The sequence below is a fragment of the Miniopterus schreibersii genome (genome assembly GCF_964146895.1).
Source record: "Miniopterus schreibersii genome assembly, chromosome: 3".
Lineage (NCBI taxonomy): Eukaryota > Metazoa > Chordata > Mammalia > Chiroptera > Miniopteridae > Miniopterus > Miniopterus schreibersii.
In genome coordinates this window covers 43,035,518-43,059,917 of record NC_138103.1, presented here as the reverse complement: position 1 = coordinate 43,059,917, position 24,400 = coordinate 43,035,518, and the positions used below count along the sequence as shown (strand labels likewise).

General features: G+C 40.1%; 1 protein-coding gene across 2 annotated transcripts in view; it reads right to left on the bottom strand.

Annotated features, from left to right (window-relative positions):
• The window catches only part of EPB41L4A (erythrocyte membrane protein band 4.1 like 4A), a 208,974-nt gene that overhangs the window by 69,371 nt on the left and 115,203 nt on the right, over nucleotides 1–24,400 (bottom strand). For both annotated transcript variants that reach the window (XM_081133301.1, XM_081133300.1), the window contains 6 exons: nucleotides 23,429–23,507; nucleotides 14,571–14,668; nucleotides 13,326–13,446; nucleotides 10,844–10,931; nucleotides 7,794–7,882; nucleotides 7,130–7,193 (listed from right to left, as the gene is read on the bottom strand). In XM_081133301.1, coding sequence (XP_080989427.1) covers nucleotides 7,130–7,193; nucleotides 7,794–7,882; nucleotides 10,844–10,931; nucleotides 13,326–13,446; nucleotides 14,571–14,668; nucleotides 23,429–23,507 — 539 coding nt within the window. The remainder of the gene's footprint in view (nucleotides 1–7,129; nucleotides 7,194–7,793; nucleotides 7,883–10,843; nucleotides 10,932–13,325; nucleotides 13,447–14,570; nucleotides 14,669–23,428; nucleotides 23,508–24,400) is intronic.

The following is a 24,400-nucleotide window of genomic DNA, read 5'->3' as shown; positions in this document are numbered from 1 at the left end:
CCCTACCTTTGTCCACTGAAAGGACCAAGAAACAAAGTCACCCCAGTAGCAAGGACCACATCTAACACCCAGATCTTGACTTTCCCCACTAAAATGAATGAGAGCTTTTTGGAGAAATGGCTGACAACAAGGTGGATTTGGGGCAGGTATAACATGCACCTGAAATGCCACTGTGTCACAGTGAAAGTGACAAAAAATGACAAGGGCGGGTCAAAAGAGCATAAAAGCCAGATTAAAAGGGCTTGCACCAATCATTAGGTACAGTAATGTACTGTAAACCACTGGAAAAAAACAGAAATTAGTAAGTCCATGCCAATAACTAACTGATAAGTAAATAAGAGTGTGACGCTCGCTTACAGTGGAATGCCAAGGGCTGACAGATAAATATGGCGGGATGGGAGAGCGAGAAAATCACCATTTTGCAAACATCATAGTCAACAACTGGATCAGGCAAGAAGTCTCAATGAATGCTAGAGCCACAGGGACATTTTCAAGGGGAGCAGGGTGTTTGCATTGAATTAAAGTATCTCCCCATAAGGCGGCCTGGGGTGGGGGGTGGGGGGGTGAATGCCAGGTAGAGGGGATCAATAGGGGGAAAAAGGTGACATCTGTAATATTTTCAACAATAAATTTTAAAAAATAGTAATAAAATATCTTCCCATAGATTACTTATTCGATGCAGAGGAGAAAATAAAACAGTTGAAAATCAGGCAACACCATGACTGGGTGGTCAAATTTAACCAACAGAAGACAGATGGTCATCATGCAGAGCCAGCTGCGGTACTCTCAGAAGGACACAACCTCACACATGCAGCTTTCCAGCTGAGAACACAGAACCTCAGTCTAATCACAGGAAACAACAGACAAATATGAAATGAGATGGAACTGTATTCTTCAAAAATGTCAGTCAGAAAAAACAAAAATGCTACAAAAATGTCCTAGATTAACCACTATGCTGTACACCTGTAATTAATACAAAATAATATTGAGTGCAAGCTATAATTGAAAAAAAATTTAATTAAAAAAATAAATAAATGGGGGGTGGGGAATGTTCCAGATTAAGGGAGGCTAATTAGATTCTATCCTGGAGGAGAAAATGCAATTAAGGACATTATTAGGTCACTGGAAAGAGAAACTAGATGATAGAAGCATTATATCAACATAAACTTATTAAGTTGATAACTGTATTGCAGTTACATCAGAGACCATCCCTATTCTTACGAAATACATACAAAAGTATTCAGAGACATATGACACGTGAAACTTACTCTTAAGTCATTCAGAAAAAAAATGGTGTGTGTGTGTGTGTGTAGATAAAAAATGAAATAGAAAACTAAGTGAAATGTTAACAGTAAGTGAATGTGAGTAAAAACAGGTGGCCATGTTTCTGCAGTATTTTAATTTTTGCAGCTTTTTGTAAACTTGGAATTATTTTCAAATAAAAAAGAGTTTTTAAAAATCTATAGTTCCACTTAAAATGTGAAAGGAGGCCCAGCTTACATAAGTGAGACCTCTTGGACTTGCTGACGAACAGTGACCACTCCTGGCCATCCTCACTTCCCGTGTACTCTTCTCAAAGCAGGCCTGAGAGTTCGGCCAAGTGGGTCTAATTACTCATGGCCAGAGTTGCCAGGAACCTTTTGGTTCTACATCCTGTCACACTGGGTAAGTTTAGCTGAGGTTAGCTTCATGATGCATTATACATAAAAGTAATCAGAGCAGCATTTTTTCTTTTTTTCATTTATTCAACAAATATGCTTAAGTGCGTGCCAACTTCTGGGCCTGCTGCTGGGGAATGCACTCTCTCCCTGTTGATGAAACCAAGAAATTTGGGGATGATCCAAAACTCCTCTGTATTTTTCACAAAAACATTCAATCTGCTACTAATCAGAAGCAATTTTATCTCCAAAATGCCTCCCAAATCTGCCCACTTCTCTGCAACCTTGTGGTGTCTACCCTCTCATCACTTCCTTTGATCAGTCTGCAGTCTCCCACTTGTCTGCCTCTGTTCCCATCTGTATGTTCTACCCTGCAGAACAGGACATTTCTTTCTGAAATGTAAACCTGAATAAGGCGGGTGAAACCCAGGCTGGATGTATCACCCAGTTACCCCTCCAGTCCTGAAGACCATCAGCCAGTGTCAAGATCAAGCACATACATACAGGTAAGAGGTGCCCTCTCCCAAAAAAGTAAGACTGACTGGTACACTGGGACCATCTCACTTCCCATAGCCCTTTCACCCCTATCACCAAGGTGGATGGGCAGACATGGAAAACCAACCCTCACTCCCTTCTGACATTCACACCCTCTCCACCTTCATCTGCCTGAATCCACTGGACCCAATCTCATTACACTTCCCATTTCTGTTTATGTCAGTCACCCCCAAGTAATGCTCCACACATCCCCTAGTCCGTCCCTTCTGCCATGGCTACCAACTCCTGAAACCCTCCCTTCATCTGCTGGAATTCATGGCCTAGCATCAGCAAAATCCCGCAGCTCCCGAGTCCACTCTCTTACACTGTCTTCACCCTCTTGTGCCAGTGGGAACCTGGCTCTCTGCGGGGAACACTGTCTCAGCTGCAGTCCTCTCAAGTGGTGGCTGTGCCTTTTTGTCCCCACTGTTCTCTTATCACTCAGCCTAAAAGTGGGGAGAAATCCTCCTTGTTCCCCACTGCCACTTTTAGACCATTCTCTCTCTTCCCCCTAAACTCCCAGCTTTGAATCTCACCAGATCACATCCCCTGCGATCTCTATGGTGGTTGTCATCCTTAAAGTCATCTCCCTCCTATGTGGATGCTACTGCAGCCACTGTCGCTCTCTCCAATACTACTCTTGCATTAATTACTGGAAATTTCAATATATAAATGATAGAAAGGATCCCTCCAACATCCAGACATCTCAGTTCCCTGAACTTCTCTCCTCCAATGTTGTCTTCCCCCCCAGTCCCAGTCATTGGCTCCCAGTCACCGGCTCCCATGCTCAGAACTCCAGAGCAGGTTTCTCAGCTTCAGCACTATTGATACTGGCAGGGGACCATCCGGTGCCAATTTACAATATACTGTAAAATGTTTAACAGAACAGCCAACCTCTACTCTCTAGATGCCAGTAGCATCCCTTCCCCACCCAGCACTGACAACCACAAATGTCTCCAGATACTACCAAATATCCCAGTGGTGGGAGGCAGGGGGTAAGAGGTAATTGCCCCACGTTGAGAACCACTGCTGTAGGACTTTCCATTTACAATAACTGAAATCCCTCCACCATCTCAAGGCCTAGCACCTCTCTTTCTAACCACTACCCTCTCTCTCCAGCTCACTCCTCCAGTACTGCACCCCCAAGAATTTTTCAGCATCACCGAGACCTCCACCCACAGATCTGACCTTGCTTGCACTGTCCTTTCCCACCACCTTACCCAGTTTCAGGTCCATGGTAAATCACCGTGGCTGCTCCCCTGACTCACTGGAGTTCCCTATCCTCTCTTTGTACCACTCTCTTGATAAAACCAACCCTCCACCTGCTTCCTGCCTGCACCAGTGCTGCTGAATGTGGCTGGAGAAAAGCATACTGTGGTTGTTTCACTTTAAACCCATGACCCTCCATACTACCATGCCATCATATGACATCATCAAACCACATGTCCCTTGTCCGTTTTCTCTCCGAAATTACTATTTTATGTCTTCCTCTTCCTTCAGACCCTCAACACCTCCTCCTCAACCACATGGCTAACCCCAGGATCCAACAGCTCCTCAGCACTTGGGAGGTTGCTACCCTGGTCTGAGCCGCTACCACCTGGCCTGAATTTTTGAAATAACCATTAGTTAATGAGAAAGTAAACAAGCAACAATCTTTGACCTCAAGACATTCAGTGAAAGTCAACCATTTGATAACTGAATTTTTAAAAATTTAAACCCCAGGCAAAACACATATATTCTTAAAACCGAGAGCTAATACATAAGAGGTTAAACAACAGTGGTATTTTAATTAAAATCAGAAACCAACCAAGGATGTCTTATATTAGATCACTTAACACTCTTCTAGAAATTTTGAATAACACTATAAAGCATAAATAACAGAAATGAGGAAATAAATTATTTTTATTTGTGAGTAATATATACCATCTATATGGATTTATAAGAATCAAATTAAGAACTCTTGGCTAGAATATAAGAATTCAGCAAAACGGCCAGTTTGAAATAAACAAAATTCCATAGACTTTTCACTTTTACCAGCAAAAACCAGTTTTAAGACATAATACAAGGGAAAAAATTGATCTACAATATTAAGAAAAAAAGTAAAACATTATCAAACACTGTGTAGGCACATAATGAATAACTATAGTAAAAGCAGAAATGCTTATGATACAATATTAAGGGCGATGATGTACATACATGTATATATGCATATGTTATAGTTCACCTCCTAACTGGGCAAAATCCAAAAGGTACTGTACTAAAATAATAATCATTGCCTCTGAATTTTAAGTCTACAGGTAATTTTAATTTTCTCCTTAAATTTCTTTTTTTCGAAAATGCCCAGATTTTCTATAATCCACATACGAGATCTTTTTACTACGAGTTTTGAGTTTTGGTGAGGTATTACCTAAACCACAGTACCTATTTCAAAGCTTAAATAATACATAAAAGTATTTCTAATAATTAGCTTCTAAATCTGTCAGAGGAATAAATTTTTACAAATCCAATATTTAGTTGAAGACAACTATCTGTTGCTCTCTGGAAAATGAATCACTGAGCTCATTAAGGTTATACCTGAGAAAGATAAGGCTGTTATTTGTGGATGGAAAGAAATATATGAATAGTACACGTTAATATATTATTAGTATTTATTAAGATATGTTAATGTGTTACGTTGGGCGCAGTTAACATTAAAAGTGGAACTGGACCTCGTTTCACTAGGAAAATCTTCTATCTGGAGGACACTGCTGTTCTTTTGGGAACTGAATCTCTGAATTTGGCCCTAACAGAACTGAACATACTGAGTTAAGCCTCTCTGACCGAACCAGCCAACCAGAAATAAGCATTTCAACCATTTTTCAAGCTGACTGTGATTACTGTTCCAGGTGATGGGTTTCAGGGGACTTTTCTATTTAATCCATGATTACAGTGAGGCCTCCATAACAATCAACTTAATTCTACCATTATGTAAATCACCGCCTCACAGAGAGAGAGCTACCCTGGTGGAGAAAGGAGGCTCCGCAGAGCAAGAACGCTCAGGAAACGAACTGCCTGGGTTCAATTAATGCGCTATTTAAGTTTTTAAATTTCCTTCGATTCAAGCCTGAGTTTTGGGACCTGCTTTGCCACTGTACTACAGACCACTGGCACCAAGCTAACGACACAAGAGCGGGCAAAGCCTCGGCCGCACCCCAGCATCCATTTCTTATCAGAGCCACGGAAGGAACAGGCACTGCGCTGGGTGTGTCAGAAACCAGGTCACACCATGGAGACTGCCAGTGAAAAAATAACATGATATCAACTATGTTGTTGCTGTTCTCCGTTAATTAAGAAGCTGAGAGTTTAACTTAGCTGTGACTTTACCAGATATTCATCCCGAGGCAGTAGAAGAATTTTAAGGCCCTGTAATAATAGCATGAAAATAGTTCACCAAAGGATCTCACTCACAAAAATAACTTAGATATAAGGGGGAAATGACTTTTTGAATAACAGTAATGCTTCCATGAAAAGTCTTATCATTTTATTATCTTATTCCTATTAAAAAGTTGAAACATTATGTTCAATGTATTAAACAGACCGTACGCCTTGCATTAAGTCCCGTGAAACCAGTGGCAAGATAGGGAGAAAACTGGATAACCCTACCATCTAATTAGTGATTCTACTTTTTGGATGATTTTAATTCAATCTTATATTAGCACATTTAAGATCGATACATCTAATCAGGAGCTAAAGAAACTGGATTTCCTTCTAACTAGACTATTAAGAACGACTCTGAGGTTTTTGGACTTTCATTTCTTTAAAAGTCTGGAATTTCCCCCTCCTTACAAGTTAAAACTCATTTCAAAATCCAATTTTAATTTCACCAATAAATGGCAGCATATCACACAGTTCAGGGAAGGATTACTGTATTTTTTCCAGAAGAGGAACAAATAGTAATATCAGGTTTTCGAATCTGGCGGTATATAATCTCAGTAGATCAGTTCATCGATCATTCAACAGATATTTATTGAGTACCTGCTACCTGTGAGGTACCACTTTCCAGCTGTAGTTACAGCCACACTTTTCCGGTGCCTCAAAACTTGGGAATACATAAGCACAGATTTTATTAACCTCTTTTTTTATAACAAATATCTCATCAATTCAATGCCATTCACTTAGGATTTTGTTCTGCACAAAGTTAGTACTGAAGAGAGAGAAAGGTGGATTCGGCTACGTCATATTTTCACTCATTGATTCCATTACTAGCACTTCAGGGAGCATTATCTTCACAGATGGGTTAAAAGGAAGCTTTCACATCCTTGCCTTCTTTTGCCGGGTTTCCTAAAAGCTACCTGTCGAGGCATGAAGGCACCTCCAGGCTCTGACAGATACTGTGCCCATTACCCAAACAATCCTGAGGACACAGCTAAGCTGCATGGGGAAGGTCAGCATTTTTGTACCCTTGCCTTGCATTCTCACATGCTCCCTTGAAAACATCCAGAATTTCCCATCTGGTTTATCTGCCACGTCCAACTAGGAAAACAGCAGAAGTGTGACTTCCTACAGGCTGTTTAATTTACTTTGAGACGAAATCAGGACACTTTTTAGCCTGTATGCAGGCTACACCCTCTAATTACATGAATCCTACCTTCACAGACAGTACTAAAGAGCAACTTACACTTAGAACAACAATCGCCCGCTCTTCTCTTCTCTGCCCTAGTAAGGTTTATTTCCCTTTGCTAAAACTATCGTGACATTTCTGCGTTACCACCTCATTCATTTCCACTCACTTCCTCTTGCCTTCCTTTAGAAGTTGTGCACATAAGTCCATTAACCGGGTTCCGTGTGGTGGCAGCTAAGAAAACACAGCAGTTGTACTTCACAGTGTCTTTTCAGTTATCAATAAGGAGACAAGGATCCCCCCTTCCTGGTTAAGCTAAGTGCCAAAACAAACTTACATCTTTTCCCAGTACTCTGAGTTCAAACTGTGTCTCCTTGAAGTGAACCTTTGTGATCCGAGGCCTGAAAAAAAAACAACAGATGGTGGTGGGAGTGCTGTTTTTCAGAATTAACTTTTCAGAATTTCAGTGGGAAAAGACTGGTTCACACTGGCTCCCTTATATACGATTGCAGTAACTGTAGAGTTCCCTATATGTCCTCTGCTCTATACACCTCCCTAAACAAAACTCCATTCTCGTTCTGTGCTTCTCCAGTAAATGCGAGCAAGCCTGGAAGCCCCGGGCCTGGGCAGTGCCGCTTCCCCAGACCCGGTGCAGGGTGCCAGAGAACCCTTAGTGCCTTTCACATCCTTCCTCATTTAGTTAGAGCTCAGAGCAGTCCTGGGACCACAGCCCACCAGCATACACTAGAACGGGTAGGAAATCCTACCACACACAGCTTCCATGGACGGGAGTCCAGAATCACAGTACCTGAAATTTACAGGGAAAATATATTCTGATACGCATTGGGAGAAACCTTATACCCAGTTTCATTCATTTTTATCGACCACTGGAAATGTACTGGTCTTCTTTTCCCAACCCTTTCATCGACACCCAAGTCCCATAAACCCAATACATACGGTGTGTAACTTGAATGCCAACCCTGCCCACAGTTTATACTTACCAGAAATACTTCCCCACTTGCTTTTTATTTTTGTAGACAACAACACCAACTGGAGTTAATCCTAAGAAATACTCAGATTTGTTTTCTCCCTGCAAAAACAAACATATGCCCACAACTATAAATGTATTCATGTAAATGCACTCTGTCAAACTGTAATTGGCCATTCAAATGTAATTTGTCAGATTAATGTTGGATCTAGTTTTTAAAAATATCCGCTTAGAAAGCTAGCTAAGCTATGATGGTAGCTAACTTGCTGCTGCTCATTTTTTTCAAAGTTTTTAAGAAATTCTTTTCTAGTGCATTCATACTTGTAACCTCACCTCAGTTCATTAAAAAAACCTGGACTAGTCTGGCTGGTGTGACTCAGCCGTTGAGCATCGACCTATGATTCAGGAGACCGAGGTTTGATTTCCTGTCAGGGCACGCGCCTGGGTTGCGGCTCCATCTCCAGTAGGGGGCGTGCAGGAGGCAGCCGATCAACGACTCTCTCATCATTGATGTTTCCATCTATCTCTCTCCTTCTACCTTCCTCTCTATGAAATCAATAAAGACATATTAAAAAAAAAAAAAAAAAAGACGAAGAACCTGGACTAATAATCAGGCCACTAATTGACTCACCCATGTTACTTCTACAATGGTGTTCAACCCTGACTTCACATTAACTGGAATCACCCATGCAGCTTAAAATGCTGATGCCTGGGTACTATCAAAACCAGTTAAATCAGAATCCACAATGAAGGGGCCCAGGTATCAAAAACACATAAGTGCTCCAGGTGATCCTCCTCTGCAGCCCAGGACGAAGAACCACTGGCTTCTATCAAGGGTCCCTTCCCAGGCTCACTGATCTTACTTTCTGTTGTAAACACTCATGAGACCTTGTTCATCACCACCCTCTCCAGAAAGTTCAGGCAGCCACGTGCAGGCATACACCTGGATTTTCTGAGGTCGCTATCATGCTCCTTCCCACTTCCATTTGTGACTTTAAGACTGCTTAAAATTTAAAAATACAATCTCTTTTGGTAAAGACTGGGGACCCTTAATTTCTAGGCAATGATAAATCTCAATTTAAAAAAATGGAATTCTGCCTGGCCTGGCGTGGCTCAGCAGTTGAGTGTCGACCTAGGATCCAGGCGATGGGGGTTCGATTCCCGGTCAGGGCACACGCCCGGGTTGCGGGCTCTATCCCCAGTTGGGGGCGTGCAGGAGGCAGCCGATCAATGATTCTCTCATCATTGATGTTTCTATCTCTCTCCCTCTCCTTTCCTCTCTCTGAAATCAATAAAGGTGTATTTATTTTAAAAAAAAGAAAATGGAATTCTGAAATGAGAAAGTTGCAGAGTGGGTACCAAGGACATACACAGAACTGTCTGTTTATGTTCATCTTATTTCTACTCTAAGGTCAAATAACATTGTAAAGTCATAGTCCTAAGGAACACAAGCCAACTTATAGGTTTTGAAAGATTACCAACTGTTGCCCACTTTTAGTTCTAAAAATTCAATCTTAACAGAATGTACGGAAGAGTCTAATGGATCCAGTTCATTTACCATAAATTCCCACTGACCACAAAAAAGTCTTTGTGCCTTGGGATGAACATTACACAATGCACATGTGTTTGCAGAAGACTCTCTTTTAATACATTTCCTAAAAAAGATATATATTTTTTAAAACTGAAAACCTAACCAGATTAATGCGGCTAGAAGGGGAAAAGATAAATATCCCACAAAATTTTAGAAGCATTCTTAAAGGACAGTAGTATAGAGCACTTGATGATCTAATGAGACTGAAATTTAATACATCAGGGAACTACCACTTCCCCTAAATATGTAACTTTCATTGCCATATATGTACACACACACACACATATATATATATACACACATACATACATACACACACACATATATATATCTTTTTAAATATGTCTTGATTGATTTCAGAGAGAGGGAGAGGGAGAGAGAGAAACATAAATAATGAGAGTCATTGATCGGCTGCCTCCTGCACACCCCCTACTGTGGATTGAGCCAGCAATCAGGGCATGTGCCCTGACTGGGAATTGAACCTCGATCTCCTGGATCATAGGTTGATGTTCAACAGCTGAGCCACACCGGCTGGGCTCATTGCCATGTTGATGGTATACCCAGGGATGGATCAAACTCTTTATAAACTCAGATGAGCAAAAGGCATATTACAGAATGAATGCATGAGTGAGTTACTTACATTACAGTAAGTTTTATCAGGGTTCCTTAAAAATTGAGTTCCCTAATCCAATTGACACACACTCTGACTACATATGATCTTTAGCAATTCATTTCATGTAAAGGTACCTGGCTCATTTCTCAAATAATCAAATTTGACTATTGCTAACTAAACTCATAAAATGAAAGGCAATCACATTTCAATCTCACTGGCGTTGGATAATCAACTGGTAACCTTAGAGAAGTGGCTCAAAGGTTATGACCAGATCCAGAACATTCAACACAGACTCAATATAACTGCTCACTGACTACATTCGGCAAGTTTTCGTCAGTTACTGAAGAAAATCTGCAAAAATATTTCTAATAATGCAGTGGCAAGAACTACAATAGGCAGTAACCATACTATTGACGGAACCTACAGATGCAACAAAGAACTACACACAGTTACACCTGTACTGGTGCCTAAAACTTTACCTGGTGATTATATGAATGTTTTTCAACCATAAAACCTATTTTTGGAAAACCCTCCTGTTTTCTACCTAATACAATCAATTACAGACCAATTTTAAATTGTTTTGACGTTTAGCTAAGCCCTTTGGAGCTGTTATCCAGATTGTGTTTTCAAGCCCAGTTAATTGTTTTCTACACACGGAAATATAATCACAGACTTTTATGCAAAACTCATTAGGGTTTAATCCACACGAGAGATTCACTGTGTTAGAAAAACACAGATGAAAAGGCATCATCTGCTCGCTAAACAACAGGACTGCAGCTTTCCTCTGGGACTTCCAGTGGCACTTTAAGAAAAATGTCATCAGATTAAAATATTTCTGTGTTAATTAAATGTTACTCACATAGACGGGATGGAGGTCAACGCCGTACATCTCCAGGGCCTTTGCAGTCCTCAAGTAATTCAGCTCCGCTTCCGAAGGAGCCTGACCCCTACACCCAGCATAAAAACAAAGAGCCTTACTCTACTGACGGCTACCACACTTACCAGGTTCACTGGAATATAAGAAATCCTTTGTGCCAGTGCCAAACACAAGTCTTTGTATTTCGAGAAGCCCCTGACTTCTTGATGACAAGATTTTATACTCCGAGGTGACACTTGTATCGAGTTGATTTCATTTACCAAATATATTTCTGCTCATTGTAGCCAGTCCCAATGTCCTAGCATGTATTAAAAATTCTCCATTTCCGAAAGCCCCCAAAGAGATTATTAAGAAAGTAAACACTCAAATTAAAAAAGCATCCCTGACAAAGAGTATGTCTCCGTGCACCAGGAGCTTGCCATCAGGAGGAAGAGGAGTGAGAGCAGTGGTGGGTGGGAAGAAAATGGGCTCCCACCACCCAACCCGGGTCTCATCAGTGCTCCTGAACACAGCAGTTTGAAAATACACTAGTTGGTATTTAGAAATTGTAAAAATACTTGTCGTTGTCTTAATACAAACTATAAAATCTTCCCCAAATCTTTATTGGTGATAATATACAGAAAATAGCATCCATTCCTAATAAGGGTAAGAATTGGCCAGGAATCTCCATGGATGAGTAGAAGTGTGTGTGGGGGTGTGTGTGGGGGTGTGTGTGTGTGTGTGTAAGAGAGAAAGAGAAAGAGAGTTTTAATGGCTAACAGAAGGAACTGTAAATTTTTTTTAATTAAGAAATCCTTTTTTAATCCATTCTTACCTTTCAGCTATGGTACCCTGGAAAACCCAGTCATAAACTATACTTTTCAAGTCTATGAAGACCAAAGCTACCAAACTGTGATCAAGTTTTCTTCTCTTAGATATAACAGTCACACCGTTGCATAAAACATATAAGGCCCTTCACCCAAAGCTCCTTGACAATTTCAAAATATAACTGTACTCTGAAACTCCTAGTAGAATTAGTAGTCTCAGAATATGCCAAACACACTGCCCTTCACAATGTTGTAACAGGCACTCTCTTAGCACCCACTTCAGAGAAAGCTTACAGTGAAGGACTCTACAATCAGGCTGGAGAGCGTTCTGGTGCCTGTTAATTCATGATGGAGAACCCGGTTTCCCTGACTGCAATTCAGCAATTGGCTTCTGCTGCTACTCACTGAAACAGATCCTTTAGGCAAACATTTTTTGTTGACCAAATTAATTCTGCATTTTTTTCCCTTAACTATAATAGATCTAACAAGCAAATTCAAGAGAGAATGTTACATAAGAGGCAATAAAGCAAAGCTAATCAGTATAGAGGATTTAATCAAAATAACTTTAATTAAATTATAACTTCAATGCTATAGGCCATTACTAGAAAATCTACTAGGGGCTCGGGTATATCCTTAGAAGCACATGTGGTGTTAACATAATACCCTCCCCTCCCAGGCTCCACACTGGTGTCATCGTGATTTTCAGGTTCATTGCTATAGACTGCACAGGACTTTGCTTGTAACTGTGAAGAATTTACATACTTATGACACAGCAAATCCAGAATACATTAAGGATTTTGTGGTTATAAATTATACTTATAGTTAAAAAAATAAATTTCACAAGGCACTGGTGACTGAAAAAATAGAAGTCTGCAAAACACCATATATACAGAATGATCTCCTTTATGTAAAATCACACATAAATTTATACCGAATAAAGCTTCTCTATGGGAAATTATGCATAGAGAGAGGTCTGAAAAGCCATTCACTAAAAATATCTTGACTTTTAGGTACTGGAATTTACTCTGTTCTCTATACTTTATAAATTGTTTGGATTTTCTATGAGCTTCTTAGTATTATAAGCAGTTAAAACTTTAAAAAGAAAAAGAATGCTAGAATGTTCCAGGCAAAAGACAACAATCTATCATTCTAGAAACTTTTCTTAGGTCTGCCAATAGCAAAGGATGGTGGTTGATATGTTATTTTTTCCAGCTTTATTGAGATATAATTGACAGATTGTGTACACTGAAGGTGTATGGTGTGTTTGATACATTTATACATTTATATATTGCAAAATGATGACCACCATAGCTCAGCTAACATCTCCACCTTGTCACATAAGTGCCATTTCTTTTTTGTGGTGAGAATATTTAAGATCAACTCTCTTAGCTACTTTCAAGTATATGGATGGACCTTGAGGGCAACATGCTAAGTGAAATAAGTCAGAGAAAAACAAACATGGTATCACTTGTATGTAAAATCTGAAAAAGCCAACCTCATAGAAACAGGGACTGGAATAGTGGTTACCAGGGGCAGGAAATCAGGTTTGGGGATCTGGGAAAGACACTGGTCAGAGTATAAACTTCTAGTAACAAGATGACACTCTGGGGATCTAATGTACAACATGTTAATTACAGTTAATAAAATGTGATTCTTACATTAGAGTTTTATGAATTCTTTCTATGGCTTCCTCAAGTTCTTCCTTCTGATCAGGAACAAACCGGTATTCTGACACATATCCTGCAATATGCTTATATGGGTCATAATCTCCAAGTTCAGCTAAAAAAAGAAAAAAAAGTGTCATATTTTCATTTTAGGGAAATATTCCCAAGGAAGTACAGCAATACAAATATTTCTGTCATGCTTAAACATTTTCTTTAAATGCCTTATTAATAAATTCACATGTATGTGAATAATTTTAGTAAAGTCTCTGATGAGCCTACATGAATGGTATAAACAAAACCTTACCTTAAAAACATTAAGTTCTGTATTTGCTTTCTGAAAGACTAATTATCATCATTTTCATTTCAATTATTCTTATCAGTTTATATTTTAAAAGTTGTAAACAGAATTTAGAGTACATATACTGGAAATATTAGAAGTAACAACCGTGACCCCAATATGTCCTCTCAGACAATGACACCAAGAAATAGAGCATGTGATTCAAAATGTATCTGCCACAAATAATGGACATGAAAATGTAATACAATGCTCCACATAACCCCATTACGGTTTACACAAAGAAGCAAAATGAAACCAGAAAGCTTAGTATATTATGCTTATAAACAATTCTCTCTACATTAATCCACCTTCCAAGCCCGACCAACTTCATCTATGCAACATTATTCCTAGCATATTTTTTTCTAGGCTATTTCTGATCTGCAAAGGGCCACAAAGGCAAGGACCATGCTGTCTCATTGCCCCAGCCTCGGCCTCAGTCTCCAAAATGACCACGCGACCTGCAAATGCCCCCCATGGCTGCCACATGGATGCCAAGAGCTGAAGGGCAGTGAGCGTCCAGCGTGTGCCACACTCTGCACTGGCGCTGGCACCTGAGCGCGTGGGCTCTGAAAGCAGCGCGGTCTCTGAGACACAACAGCATCGGGGGTCAAGGGGCTCAGGCGGAACGGGGAATAGAAGAGGTTCTTAGACCCTCCGCATAATCCAGAATCAGTGCTATTCCTGTGACTAAAACCGCATGGGACCCACTACAAAGAATGTGTGACTGGCTCCATGTTAGCCTCTTCCAAAGGGACCTGATGAAAACTTGATTCTGACTAAATTCATTTTTTTTCTGCCAAATTTTTGATTAAAAAAATTTTAGTATATAAAAGTGCTTGAAAAGAAAAATTTAAATACTGTTTTCAAAATGTCTGCAGCAAATGGACTTCGTTGGTACCTACACTGGATGGCATATGCTCCCAGCTGAGCAGCCGTGTTGGCGGGGCAGGGCAGCCGGCCCTGAAGGACATCTTGCTTCACCTGCAAGAAAAACTGATATCTGAAAGAGAAATGGGAAAAAAGAGATTAATGATATCTTACACCACCCAGACCTGAAGCTTCAGAGCCTGAGCATCAAGGTAATAACCAATCATCTTCAATGAAATCAAGTGCTTTCGGCTTTTTTGTACGAAGGGGGCTGCTGAGTGACCGGCTACTGAGGCACCCGCGACAGGGCGACGCAGCGCAGCGGCTAAGAGGCAAAGGCTCTCCAGCGGGACTCCGCAGCCTGGGCGGGGTGGCGGCCCGACCTCCCCAACAGCCGGTCTCCCCACCCGTGAAACTCAGACGGGGGGCAGCTCCACCTCATTCGGCTGATGCGGAAGCTACAGATAAGCTATTCTTACATTGTCAGCACTGCCAGTGCTATGACAACATGCTCACAATGGGAGGGACAAATCACAAGGACCCGCCCAGATGGCAAGTGCGATCCACAGGGTCTAAAACAAAAGGTCAGGACAGAGCGATTCCATCAGTCCTCCCACTTACTAAGACCCTGCCCGTGATCCGCAGCTTTGCTCATTCCATTTGCCTAAGGAAAACCCGTTATCACCATAGTGCCACCCACTGTTCTAAATACTGTAAATACAGTAACTCATTTTAAGTATTTTACATACAATCAATTATGTAAGACTTTAAAATGAAGCCAGTACTATTATCAGCCCCATTTTGCAGGTGAAGAAACGAAGAGACACAGGGAGATGAAGTAACTTGTCCAAGATCTCACAACAGTTAAGCAGCAGAGCCAGACCTGGATTCTAGGACATCTGGCCCTAGATCTCGGTTAATGCGGGTGCTGGGCAACTCTGGCTAGCTTCCCACCCTCCACCTACCCCCACCCCCACTGCCCAGTAAGGCTTTCTGCGAGGGGGGTGAGAGAGGCCAGAGGTTTACAAACCAATACAATGAGTCATCAGCACAAGCCCCAGCCACCATTTCTCTCCCTCTCTCCCTCTCTCAGACACACACACACATTTGACACTTTCAAGCTGTCCTTTGTGATTTATCTTTCTTTGTAAGGTGACTCTTGATGTCATTGGAAAGGGGCAGAAAACAGCAAAGAAAGTGAATTATAAAAATCACCTGTGATAATTTCTCTTCTTCAAATGCTCACAACCAAAGCCCTTAGTGAGGAAATCCAAATGTTAGCTGCTACTGTTATTATTTCTAGAAGACTGATATCAACTCTGATTGTGCCCACAGGCTTACATCATGAAAACCTGCTTAACAGCCTGTGTTTTCCCACTGCCAATAAATGGCACCACAGTTCTCCAGACACCCAAGTAGGGGAAGCCTAGGAATAATGTGTGACCCTGGCACCCACATTCTAATCTCTAAACCTGTTGTTGGGGGAATCCATACACTTCTCTCCATCTCCTAGTCCACTGGATTTCTAAAGCCTTCAGGCTCTCCCATCATTCATACTTTCCTCCCTTCCAAACTACCTTCCCAAGAAGTAAATAGTATCATCATTCCCTTGATTAAAACAAACAAAAAACAACCCTTAAGTCTTCAGGATAAAGTTCAACATCCTTTAGATAGTTTATAAGACTTCTGCCCCCAGCCGGCGTGGCTCAATGGCTGAGTGTCCACCCATGAACCAAGAGGTCCCTGGTTCGATTCCCGGTCAGGGCACATGCCCAGATTGTGGGCTCGATCCCCAGGAGGGGGCGTGCAGGAGGCAACCGATTCATTTATCTCCCTTCTATGTTTCTACTCTCTCTCCCTCTCCCTTCTTCTCTCTTCTAAAAATCAATAAAAACATATTAAAAATAAACAAAAGAATTTAAAAAAAAAGACTTTTGCTTACTTCTTTTTTAAAATTTATCTTTATTGTTGAAAGTATTACAGATGTTCCCTTTTATTTTCCAGTGACGCTGATCCACCCCCTCACCACCACCCCCAGGCCTTCACTGCACTAATATCTCAGAGGGAAGGGGGGAGAGGGGGTGGGAAGAGATTAACCGAAGAACTTATATGCATATATGCATAACCCATGGACAGAGACAAGACTTGTGCTTACTTCTTGAGCCAAATCTTTTGCCATTAACCAGTGACTACCCATCACCACCACTCCCTGTCATTCACATTTCCAGCCCCACTTAATTACCCTCCATGCCCTGGATGCTTGGCTACCAAATCCAGTTGTTATAATCATCTGCGCTCCTCCTGAGGAGGAGTCAAGTGATATTAGCAGAAATTAAATGCAAAAGCTTGTAACGAAAGAGACATTTCACTAGAATCACTGCTGCTTGCTGGAAACTTGCATTCAGCTGCACTCTATTGTTAACTTGGAATTTCTTTTCCAGAAGTGGATTTTTTTCTAGGAAATGGGTCACAGATGCATATTTGTCTTGCTCTATTAAGACTTTTATAACATCTGACTGAACAGTCAAATCCTTTGCCAAATACAGAAACTGAGGGACCTAATCCCATGAGTTTGCTTCAAATAGAAAGGGGAAGAGAAACAGAGGGACGTGAAAAACAAAGACAGAGCTGAAACACAGAGAGAAAGACAAACAGATACAAAAGACAGGAACCACAGCCCACTGTTAATTCTGTTCCCACTATATAGGGCTCAGCACGCAGTAGCTACTCAATAAAGAATTGCCATCTTGATGGATGGCTATATGAATGAACAGACAGACAGATGGATGAAAATGGAAAAAACTAAACATTCTTTGCTGTCTCTGAGAAATTCATGAAGAAAAAGAAAAAAAAGACATCTGTTTAAACCTCTCCAGGCAGCTTGCCTTTTAAAGACACCAGAAATCTTTCAAGTCGCTGCATTAAAAGTCCACTAAAATCAAGGAAGGCAAGTAAACTATTTTTAATTAAGAACTTGATTAATCTTTATGATAGTAAGCATTATGTTAGTTTTATATAAGACAAATTTATGATACAGTAAAATCCTATTTTTATATGCTAAACAAACACTTTATCATGGTCCTATTTTTAATTAACTGTATATAAATCATTTTCTCCATTTTATGGGACTTAGAACACAAACAAATATTTTATTTAAATTACAGATTTAGAGTAGCTGGGTCGTTCTGTCTATGTCATCCTACGTTCTTTTTATTAAATTTTTTATTTATTGATTTTCAAGGGAGGAAGGGGGGGAGGGAAGAAAGGAAAAAGAGGGAGTGAAAACATCAATTTGTTGTTCCACTTATTTATGCATTCATTGGTTGCTTTTTGTTGTTGTTATCTTTACCCAAGGATATATTTTCCATTGATTTTTTAGAGAGAGTGGAAGTGGGGGGGGGGGGAGAGAGAGAGAGAGAGGGAGGGAGACAAACATCGATGTGAGAGAGACATACTGATTGGTCTCATCGATTGGTTGCCTCTTGCATGTGTCCCGACTGGGACAGGGGTCAAACCTACAACCCAGGTACATGCCGACGCTCTATCCACTGAGCCGCACCAGCCAGGGCCATTAGTCGATTCTTGCATATGCCCTGACCCAGGATCAAACCCACAAGTTGGCATATGGAGTCGATTCTCTAACCAACTGAGCTCCCCAGCCAGGGCTCTGTCCATGTCATTCTGATAAAGGCTATGAATGGATGCTTGAGTCGCTGTTTATCTCTGGTTTTAATTAGGGTGAATCCACATTCTAATTCACCTAGGACAGTTCTAGTCTGTGCCTATTATACATGCCTAATTATTAATAGCTCTCCTAGTCATTCTCCAAAATGTCAGCGTTAGATGGTAACCTAGCTGGAGAAAAAAGTTGCTGACTAAAAATGATCTGCTTAATAAGGAAGCTTCCAGAACACATTCTGGTGCAAGGGCCTCATAAAGCGATGACTGGTCATCTTTTTATGTACATTAATATGCTGGTGCATATGCACTGTCTCCCAAGCTAGATTGTGAGCTCCGAGGAAGAAGTGCTCCATCTTCCCTCCTTTCCACACTTATCGCAACACTACAGCCAGCACAACACAAGTGAAGGGCTCAAAATACTGGCCTCACAGTTTTCCGAGGATCTGGTGTTCAACGGAGAGAGCTGACTGACACCAAGGATGTGTAAGCTGCTGCAGACCGTGAACAATTCAGCAAGTATCAGAGGCGAGAAAAATGGGCAAAGGAGGTTTGCTTAAAGAAGGGGCAGGGAGATCCTGTCCTTTCAGGAGCCCTGACAGAAGGTTCTCCTGAAACACAGCCGGCAATGCTCATCCCAAAATAGCCTGCGGAGCACCGTGCAATGACCTGAGGCCCTGATGAGGAAACTGAAGTCTGATTTTGGGTGCCAGTTGAAGGTGACACTGAAGGAGAGCACCCAGCCACACAAAAGGCGGGATTGTTTTCTGCCTCCCACAGAGAGGGGACAGAGCATGCAACAGGAGCCCAATCATTCTGGATAAACTTAAATGTCAGGGCCAGAGGGAAGTGTTTAAATAATAACATAATATTAAACACTGTGGAGGAAATGGCACGTATAGCTTAAGAAGAAAAATAGTAGAGGAAGCACCCACTAATTCTCAAGAGAAAGGGGCAAAGAAGATCTGCAATAACACCCTTGCCTCAGAGGTTTAAAACTGATAATTAAAATATGGGAACAAATAGCAATAGCATCACCTTACATTGTAAAGTCCATTAAAGTTCACAAATTTCTTTTGCATCCATATTGGAAAGTGACCCTCACTTCAACTCTGATGAATTGAGAACCAATCTTCACATAGAGACAGGGACTCGGGAAGTGGATATGTAACTGAAGTTGACTCAGCTGGCAAAGAAGCTAAAATAAGCTAATCTTCACAACTCGAAGATTATGGACTACCAAAGTAATAATAATAATTGATGAGCTTAATGTCAACCCCCAGAAAATACTATAAAATATTACAGAACAAAGATCTGTTATGAGAAGCTAAGAAGGGTTCATTATGAACTTGTCATTTGCAACTAACATTTTCTTTTGTAGAAATAGTTGTTAGATCCTTAAAAGTTCAGGAAAATTTCAATGGCGTTACAGATAGTGTTGTCAGCAAAGCAAGGCAAAGTCCCCCTGTCCTCTCCCTCCGTGGACTGAAACCCTATCTTTCCTTGGTCACTACTGAATCTCCTTGGTATTCAGTGCACTGAAACACAATGCCCCATGTAGTTACTGAATGAAGGGAAGGCGGGTGAGTGAATTCTGTCTTTTATACAAATTCAAGAAATGCAGGCTAGAGGGTAGTAGTAGGATGGATGATTCACAGTTAAATGAACAACTACACCAGAAAGTTCTGATTAGTGGACTGATTCTAACCTGAAAGACCTATCTCAGGGCTCCAGGTTGGTCTTTTCCTCCCTAGTTTTGTAATCAATAATTTGAAAATGTAAAATAATTATTACTGTTTCCATTTTAGCTAACCCGTACCATCTACTAAACACTGACATTTTTGCATTATAAATACTTTACATGTATTGGCTTATATTCCTCCATCTTTTTTAAGAAATAATTTAACTCCGTTTTACAGAGGAGAAAACTGACTTTTGAAAGATTAAGTAATCTTCTCAAGATTATACAATGAGTGAGTAGCAGAGCAAGGACGCAAGCCACAGCCTGACTTCAAAGCCCATCTCCTCAACCCGTATTGCATTATGCTCATCAAATCTGCAGAGGGCTCAGAGCTATGAATGACATGGAATACATGGAAGGCTGTCATAATATTTTGAATCAGAATTGAAAATAAGTTTAACAGATGTCACGAGGACACAAATTTTTTAAAGGACTGACAAAGAGAAGAGAGATGAGATTTATTCTGCATAGACCTAGAAAGAAAACCTAGTTCCAGGCATTTATTTCTTACTGAATTTCCTATTGCTTTGCAAGGCAGTAAGGTCTCCTACCTTTAAAATGTTTACAAAGAAGCTGGCTGACATGTCAGGAATGCTCTATAAAGGTGGAGGTTAGGATATATGACCTTGGAGTCCCCCAACTGTGTTTATATCAGAACACACTTTAGAGTACCTAACAGGTACTCCAAGTTGATACGATTCTTTCACTTATATTTCTCATGGTCTGGAGCCTTATTTTCCTGCATGTCCCATTCTCCTTTAGTTGTATGGGTTTTTTTCCCTAAATACAACATCCTTCTGGAATACTATATCTAGAATAGTCATATATGTACATGAGATTAATGCAGCATTATCTATAACTTTTAAAAAGGAAACAAGCTGGCAAGCCCACCACAGGGCATGGCTAAATAAATTGTGGAATACTATGCAGGAGTAAAACAAATGGGCTCAATAGTGAAAGATGTCTGTATAATATGTAGGGAAACAATGATTACCGAAAAAACATGGAATAATAGGGTACAAGCACGTTCACCACAGTATTATTTTTCATATCAAAAAATTATAAACAACCTAAGAACCAATTCAGAGAAGGCCAGAAAATTTTTCAAAAAAAAGTTGAAAAGGCTGGTCTAAGTAGACTCTTCCTTCAATACCATATATTGGAAGATTTTTTTTTCCCCCATTGCTTTTCAGAGACAGTGGAAGGGAGAAAGAGAAAGAGAGAGAGAAACATCAATGTGAGAGGGAAACATCGATTGGTGGCCTCCTGCACGCCCCTGACCAGTGGGATCGAGCCTGCAACTGAGGTACGTGCCCTTGGCCAGAATCGAACCCGGTACCCTTTAGTCTGTGGGCTGACATCTAACCACTGAGCAAATCTGGCTAGGGCAAGATTTTTTTTCTTGGCTGCAGTTTTTGCCCAGTGATATTACATTAAATACACACTTAATTTAAATCTAAATTCAACTATATGTTTTTGGCAATAAAAATAAATTGCTATAGATCAAGGTCATTTCCTGTAAGCCAATTATGTCGTCCAGTCCTTAACTATATGATCTGGTCTAATACTTGAGGAAAAACAGGTGGCACTAAATTATTTGTGAGGTTGTACATAACACAAATCCACATATTCTGCTAATGAGCTATTAGGAAATTTCTGGTCATCAATGATATTTGGTGAACAGATGTGAAGTAAATATTATAAAACACTGCTCTTTTTACCCCCTTCTTAACATTAAATCACTTATCTTTTGGAACCTAACCCTCAATGAACTGCCAGAGCAATGAGAAAATGAAATAAGTGCTAACATTTATCAGGCACTTACTATGAGGCAAATATAACCAACTACAGTTGACCGTTGAGCAACGGAGGGATTCGTGGCACCAAGGCCCCGCACAGCTGAAAATCCATATATAACTTCTGATTCCCTCAAAGCTTAACTATTAACAGCCTACTGTTGACTGGAAGCCTTACCAATAACTTAAACAGTCAAGTAACACATATTTTGTATGTTATATGTATAATACTGTATTCTTATAATAGAGTAAGCTAGAGAAAAGAAAATATCATTAAGAAAATCATAAGAAAGAAAAGGTACATTTACAGTATTTATTGAAAAAAATCCACGTACAAGTGGACCCATTCGGTTGAAACTGGTGTTGTTCAAGGGTCAACTGCATAAGAGCTTCACATCTGTTATTCTATTAAATGCTTACAAAAACCTAGAAGACAGGTACATCTACAATTTTACAGCTGAAGAAACTGAGGCACAGAGAGGTTACTGACAACCTCGAAATGAAGGACTTTTATTTTCATAAAATGTTCCCTTACAATTCCCTAATGAGTTATATACCACTTGGACTCAGGTTCCCCATGAGCCCATGACTCAGAAATCTTTTTTGACTGCAAAGACAATTCATGAAACTCTAATGTAAACACAACCCCACTCTTCAGCATCTCCCCAACACAACGGCCCTTCCCCCACAGAAGTGTGCTCACAGAAACCTGAATGGACAGCCCCGCTTTTCAAGTGCTAACTGACAACGTGGGGATAGAAAACATAAACGCAGGCATCAGCACAGCACGAAAGAGTGTCATAGAAAACATCCCATTAGCCTTCCCTCTTCTCTCTTCTGTGTGCTGTCCAGGATCAAGACAAACAAAGTCTAAGGGAAAAGATGAAAAAATGGGATAGGAAAAAATCACAGATTGCCTTAGATATCAAAGATATGATTTCAAAGTTTTTGAATAATGAAGCAGGCTCTGCTTGAGCCAATGTTGAGGGTCTACGAGGAAAGCTGACCACGTAGAGCAGTTACGAAAAATGCTTTTGTTTTGCTGACAGTGCCGTCAGGTCACAGGTGGAATAGTGAAAATATCACACTACTGTCTGCTCTTTATAAGGCACTTTCAAATGTTGCCATGAACTATTTTAATAGAATCAATACCAATGGAAAATTCTGCCTTAACTGAAATTAAACATTTGATGACAAAAGTGAAGTAACACATCACAAAACACTAAAAACAATTTTTCATTTCCTACAGAGATATATGAAACCCCCTAGACAGCTGACATTTAAGTTACAACCAATTAAAGAGAAATAACTGGCTCTTCAAATTTATATTCACATATACAAACTGAGCATCAAATATCTTCCTTTACGCAGTTCAAACGGCTACTTTCATATGATGACAAAGGCTGAATGCGTCCTTCACCAGAATGATATGGAAATATCCCATCGCAGCAGATGCAAAATCTATCATTGTGTCACCCAGGCTCATGCCATTGTTCAAACACATCTATCATCAGACATTGATCTGCCTCTTGTAGTGCTGGTTTAAATTTAACTCTCGCAGGAGATGCATACAAAATGCAGGTAGACATGTATCCAAATGGTTGACCCCATTTGCTTTAAATAAAGCCTTCTGTATATGCCATACATGTGCTGTTCAAAAGCAAAGTCAATACTGTACCTGGTGATTTCTTCTTTAAGCTTACATGGATCTTCAGCATAGAATTTAATACCAAAATACAAAGTATATGGAGGTCCAGCTAAAATAAGAAATAGAAATTAATTAAATTTTACATTATAAATTAGGCAAAATAGTAGTGTAAAATTATACAACTATTAAAAAACTATACTCACCAAAAATATTTGCAAACCATTTACTAAATAAGGGGTTAATGTCCAAAATATATGAGGAAGTCATACAACTCAATAGCAGAAAAACAAATAACTCAATTAAAAAATGGGCAAAGCATCTAAATAGGCATTTTCTAAAGAAGACATACAAATGGCCAGCACATACATGACAAGGTGCTCAGCATCACTAAGCACCAGGGAAACGCAAATCAAAACCACAGTGAGATACACTTCACACTTATAAGAATAGCTATTATCAAAAGGACAAGTGTTAAGCCCTGGTCACCATCGATGTTTCTCTCTCAGGGTACAGTTTCAGTTAGCCAGATGAATGAGCTCGGGGAATCTAATGTACAACATGGTGATGATAGTTAATGATAGTGTATTGTATCTGAGAAATATGCTAAGAGGACAAGACTTAAATTTTCTCACACACACACCTCCACACACACTGATAACTATGTAGAGATGATAGATAAGCTATTTAGCTTTATTATGCTGTTCTTTTCACAATGTATACATATATCAAAACATCAAGTTGCACACCTTAAATATATACAATTTTTACATGTCACAGCTATCTCAATAAAGTTGTTTAAAATTATACTCACCAAGAATTTCTAAAGACACAAGAAAATATAAAATGACACAAATGGTCACCACAATTCTGTAGAGTAGGACTTCAACTATGCAGGTATCTATGTATGCACGGTCTATGTGTTCATAAACACAGGAGGGCAGGGCCAAATACATCAGAACGTCGCCAGTTCTTATCTCTGGTTAGTGAGCTTATGCACAATTT